The 6,000-nt window shown below is 50.1% G+C and overlaps 1 protein-coding gene across 1 annotated transcript in view; it reads right to left on the reverse strand.

The window, feature by feature from the left end:
• The window catches only part of FOXK1 (forkhead box K1), a 57,523-nt gene extending 53,337 nt beyond the window's left edge, over positions 1–4,186 (reverse strand). The window contains exon 1 of the mRNA XM_068146636.1: positions 3,795–4,186. Coding sequence (XP_068002737.1) covers positions 3,795–4,186 — 392 coding nt within the window. The remainder of the gene's footprint in view (positions 1–3,794) is intronic.
• Between the last annotated feature and the right edge of the window lie 1,814 nt (positions 4,187–6,000).

Consider the following 6,000-nt stretch of genomic DNA (forward strand, 5'->3'; position numbering starts at 1 on the left):
ATCCATAGCTGCTTAAAACTGGGGTGAGCAGGCTTAACTTTCAGCTGGTTCAAGTCCTTTGATTTGAGGGGAGTGTATGTCTGTGTAAAGCGGAGGCATAGTTTAGTTACTCTTAAGTCTCTATCTTGCTATTGTCAATTAGTTTTTTTAAATGGAGTCAGTCTTGAAGGTAACAAAGAAAACCTTAGTAATTCAGCATTAACCTGACCCTGTAAACATCAGATTACACTGGAAATCTGAAAAAAATAATGTCTTCAGGAGGAAAAGTGCTTCAGCTAATAGTTCCTGATGCATCTTATGCTTTCCCCCCCACCCCCCACTATGAATAGTTTTTCAAATCTTGTGCCTATCCTACTGATAGCCTTGAGTTTCTGCTGGGTGTTTTGTTTTGTTTTAATAGAAAGCTACCCAGATATTTATCCACAGATTTCCAGCTCCCAGTAGCACAGCCAAAAAAAACAAAAGTTCCTATCAATTCTTCATTTAAAGCACTTATTTTTTATGTGCTTCCACCATTTCATCTTGATTTCTATTTGCAATGTCTGCTGCAGCATGGCTCTCGCATTAATTAGACAAATTAAGGGGTCTTGAGCTGTATTGCAGACCTTCCACTCTTCCACCTATTTTGCTTCTGTCACTAACTTCCAGGAAGTGCCCTTCTTGTTGGTCATTACTGTTTAATTACACTTCAGGGTTATGTCATCACACCTGTGAAATACAATCTTCCCTAACAACACAGGTGTGAAATAGAACAATCCTGCCCAGCACTGGAATTATGGTTACAGCAGATTATTGATAGAGGAAGTGATAGGAAATTTTTCAAAGGCCACTGATTTTGTGTAAGGAGGTATACAGAGTGTTCAAGAAAGGTCTCAAAGACTCTTCCTTTTTCCTCCTTTCCCCACCCCTCCTGACAAAATCCTATGTAAATGTCAAGAATAACTACATCTAAATGTAGAAGAGGGCTTATAGCAGAAAACTTTCATCCAGGAAAAGAGAAGTGAGAAGAAATCAATAAGCCCAGGATCTATTCTTTTAACAAATAGTATGAATTATAACCAAAGGACACTTTTTTCTCCCCTGTAACTTTCTGTTTCCATTCATGATCTCATGATGCACAAGCTTTGTAACAGCAGCAGTGACTACATTGGTGCAACAGAAACCAGACTTTGCTTATTTCTGCTCTTAGAGACGGGGGAAAAAAAGGGGGAGAGCTACTCAAACTCTTTGAAGACTATCAGCAAGAGCTCCCCATATCACAAGGGCCTCTCATCTGAATCACTCAATGGCCATCAATTCCTGACATTTAAGAGACTCTGTGTTCTGCTGGGACATGGAAAAGCTGTGGCTGTGTCAAACAGCCTAATAAGCATTACCATAAAATAATATTCAGAAATAAACTGTGGCTGGTGAAGTCTGTGTACCACAACCCATCTTCATTTTGTTCTACGTGTGGCAATTGCAGTGAGGTTGGCTGTAAGCAAATAGGCTTCTCTAAGGAAAAGAAACAGCACCAACCAGCACCTTGTTTTGTTTACTGAGGGTGGAGGGAGGATTTGTGTACGTGTTTGTGTGTGTAGGGGGATGACTGGAAGGGAATTGACTGATTTTTCAAGAGTGGAGATAACAGCAGACAGAACAGTTTAAAAACCTCAGGCAAAAGTATGTATACCAAGCTTCAGCAGGATTTTTTTAACCCCCTGGTGTGGGTTACAAATCCTTGACCGACCAGCAGAAGGGAAGGAGTTGTTTACCTGTTAGAAGCAAGGGGGCAAATTCCTTTAGATTGATGCAAAACATTTTCCTAGTCTGGAAGTCAGAAAGGGAGGAGCATCGAGTTTATTTATGTAGCTCTAACAGTGGCCAAGCAAAGAGGATGCCTTATTGTGCAGAGTTCATAACTGTACACCAAACTCCTCCCTTTAAAGTGCTGAAGGAAAATTGCCAATCCAACTCCAGAAGTCACGAGCAAATGGAAGGGGAGTGAAATATGTAACCAAGTTGCTGCTTGAGAGAGTTTCCAAGCACAATGCTTATGATTAACCAACTGAAGAAGCTGAATGACAGGGAGGAGAGAGCTCACAAAGATAAACCTAGAGCCCGAGGGAGCGACAATAGAAATGCCTTGGGCTTTGGGTGGTCTTGTTTTACAAAGCAATATTAATTAAACAGACACTAAAGGACATCTCTTTTAGAAAGTGAAACACGTTACAAACCAAAATGCCTAAGAGAGTGAGCGGCTAGGGAGTTATAACTAAATTACTAAGTACAAAATGAAGCAGCCTGCAGAGGAAATGAGTAATTAAAAAACCCTCCCCTGAGCAACAGGCTGGTGGAAAAGGGATAACTCCAGGACCGTGGTGCAGGAGGTAAACAGTACCAAAGCCAAAAACTGCCAGATGAAAACAGATGTTTTATACAAACAACTGAAAGCCCAGTGGAACATCTTAAAAACTCAATCTCCTGCCTTTACAGCATGTCTTCCCTCAGAGATGGCATTAGACACAGTTAGGTATGACCTGAAGAGATGCATGCTGGAATTACATCACCCACCGCTACCATGCTGCCGCCCCCGGGGTGAAGCTCTGGAGACGTTAGACAGCAGTCAGCAACCATAAACCATGTTTTCAGAGGAAGAAAGAGATTAAAGTCAACCTCATTCCTCTTTCTGAGGAGAGTTTATCTGAAACACAGCACAGTCACCACCTTGATAGCACAGAAAACTCTTTGGCAGGCCGCTCCCTTTGCTCAAAGAAGAGAAGGCACCTTAACACCTGCTTTCTGGAGGTAGTGGAAAGCAAGATCACCCCTGGCCTGGCCCACTGCCTTCTATTTTCTCTTGCTCCAGAGAGACATCAGGAACAACACCTGTCTTGCCAATCCTAAAATAAGCACTCTGCCAAAGTGCTTTCCAACTTTTTACACTAGATTTTTTCCAAGGAAGCCAAGCCCTAGGTAAGGCAAGTTTTGCCCCACTAATGAGAGCCCTCCTTCTCTCGTTTATCCTTTTGAAACTTCCTTAGGGCCACCAGTTGAACATGAGTCCCTTGGCAGGCCAGTATGGAGGATGATGACCATAGATGACTGCGTGCTGGAGCAGCACCCTGAGGTGTCGGGCTCACACTTTTTCCCCGGCCATGGCTCCCTCAGGAGCAGCAGCCACAGGCCAAGCCCTGATGAACATCACCCCCTTTCTCAGTCGCGGATGGCAGGAAGGTGAGGACATCCCTTGTTGATGCTGAGGCAGGTGGACATCGCTCACCACCAGCGCTCTCCACCAGGTGAGGGTCACTCTGACACTGTGACCAACTTCAAACTACACCATCCTCTCAGGCTGTGATTTGAGAAGAGCCTCAAGGCCACCTTCCTCAGAGGCTGTCCTTCATCATCCCCTTAGGCTCTCTGTCCAGTGGGGAGGGCCTCAAAGCCACCATCTTCGGACACAGTTCCTCACTGTCTCCTCCATCATCGGTGGGCCCTCACCATCACCCCAGGCCCTCCTCCTGGCAGACCCACGTCCCCTACGCAGTGCAGAAGCATCTCACTGCCTACTCGATGGGGCCGACAGATCTCTCGCCGTCTCTTTTCTCCCCCTCAGCCCCTCACCACCCAGACCCACGCTCCCTCCCTGGGACGGAGGGGTCCCACTCCGCCCCTTCAGGCTTTGCCCCGGGTCCCTCCCCACGGGCCCGGGCTCTCCCCTCTCTTTCGGAGCCGGCCCAGCCCCGCGAGCCCCGCCAGCTCCTGCGGTGCCGCCACCCCCGCGCCCCCGGCCCGCCTTGGCGGCCACTCACTGCGGCGGTAGCTGCAGGGCCGGGCCGCCGCGGCGCTGGAAGGCGCCGTCCACGAAGACGCCGTTCTTGCCGAGGCAGCGCAGGTAGAAGTGCGGCTCCTGGAAGCTGAGCTGCAGGTGCCGCCGGGAGATGAAGCTGGAGTGCCCCATGTTAACGTCCACCGAGCCCTGCGAGGAGTTGCGGCCTATGGTGACGGCCGGCTGCCGCATGAGGAACTCGAACTCGCGGCCCTGCAGCCGCGCCAGCACCGGGCCGGCGGTGGAGGCGGCGGCGGCGGGCGGCCCGGCCGGGGGCGGCGGCCCGGGAGGGGGCGCCGCGGCGGGGCTGCAGGGCGCCGAGCGCAGCGCCAGCAGAGCCCGCGCCCCGCTGCTGTCCTCCCCTACTTCGGCCATGTTCCCAGGCAGGGAGCGAGCCAGCGTGCCGGCCTCCGGGGCGGAGCCGGCGGGGGAAGCGGGGCGGAGCGGGAGCCGAGCCCGCCGCCGCCTTCCCCGGCAGCACCACCGGACCCGGCCGCTCCGCAGCGGTTTGCGACGCGGGGCGGGGGCTAGCAGCGGCTCGACGGGGCCGCTGCGCCGCCTGCAGGCCCAGGCGGAGGGCGCCGAGCCCGGGCCCTCGTCCCGTTCCTCGAGCAGGTGGTGAAGGAGCGACACCGTCTGAGGGAGCTCCCGCCGCCTCGCCCCTTAGCCCGGCAGGGCGACCGTTTGCGCCGGGTCCTCCAGCTCATGGCCTCGGGAAATGTCGCCACCCTGAGCCGGAGAGGTGTCCCCGCTCCGAACCCCTTCCTGTTCGAGGGTCTCTATGGGGCACATCCAACAGAAACCCGTCCCTGCTCGGGGATCTGCATGGGGCGCTTCCATCCCAGACCCATTCCCAGATGGGACTCTCTGTGGGGCACTTCCACCCCAAAACTCTCTGCTCATGGCCCGCTGTGGGGCACACCCACCCCATGGCCAAGCCACAGACCATCACCCACCTTTTGGGACAGAGCCATCATCATGGTTTCAAATCAACCCAAGCCCAGTGAGAAGGCATTTTATTGCCTCTTCATATCGTCACACCAAAACCACACTACCTTGTTAGGCAAGGATTTAATCACAGCAGGGCTTCCAAATCCCTGGACTTTGCAAAGGCTTGATGAAGAGGGGAGGGAGGGGTCATCATGTATCCTTATACATGTGTGTATACACTCATGTAGTGGTTTTGTACTCACATAGCTTTCTCTTAGAAGGGAATGTGTGTGTTTGGCTTGTATTGCATTATTTCTCACTTCAAATTACTTTTTGTAACTTTTTTTTTTTCTTTTTAAAGTAAAAGTTACTTACCCAAATGATAAAGATCATATTCTTTGCAACAACAGCAAGTTTAACAAACACAGAGATGTGGTGCTGAGTGGCATAGTTTAGCACCAGACTCAGCAGAGTTCAGTAATGCTTGGACTCAATCGTCTTTCCCAACCAAAATGAGTCTCTGAGTCTTTGTCTTTGGATCATGTACTACTGCTTAGATTATCCAGATTAAACAGAAAAACTTCTCTGTGTAGATGAGCCATTGACACTTTGCAGAGTCCTAAATTGTTAAGTAACCAGAAAATACAATGGGTTTGAGGATCTTTGTAAGAGGGAGCAGCAGTAATTGCTTCTTGCTTCAGCTCGTGTGGGGAATGCGGCAGCTCATAGCAAGGCTGCTCAACATCTTAGAGGAGGAAAAAAATCCCATAACTGGTCAAAAGTGCAAAGCAAATTTCAGCTATGAAGACTTAATTAAATGAGCTGGAATCAGGCCAGGACCATGAGGTTAACATCCCTGTTCCTGGAACGTCTTCCCTGAGATGTTTAATGACTGCTGAGCAGTCGAGACCTGAGTTAGACATCTCAGCCGAGACATCATCTACAGTAAGTGTGCTCTTTGCCACTACAGGTCAATACCAACTGAGAGGAATAGAGAAAAGTACTGGCTAATGAAACACCATTGCCACTTCCTACACAGCAGTGTCTGCTCTCTGGTGAGACTCAGCCAAACCAGGCACAGCAGAAGATTGCAGTCCCCAGGGCAAGAGAAGAAAAGGCATCCTCACAGGGGACATGGGGAGGAGAGACATGGTCATAAGAGTGGCCATCCTGGAGGCCTGGAATTAACTTACAGCTGAAATAGTGCTCTCAGATGGTGTGGAACAAGTTAAGTATGGTCACAGGACACAGCAGCAGCA

The sequence above is a fragment of the Melanerpes formicivorus genome, unplaced genomic scaffold (assembly GCF_026170545.1).
Source record: "Melanerpes formicivorus ecotype bairdi unplaced genomic scaffold, bMelFor1.0.p_v2 SCAF_14, whole genome shotgun sequence".
Lineage (NCBI taxonomy): Eukaryota > Metazoa > Chordata > Aves > Piciformes > Picidae > Melanerpes > Melanerpes formicivorus.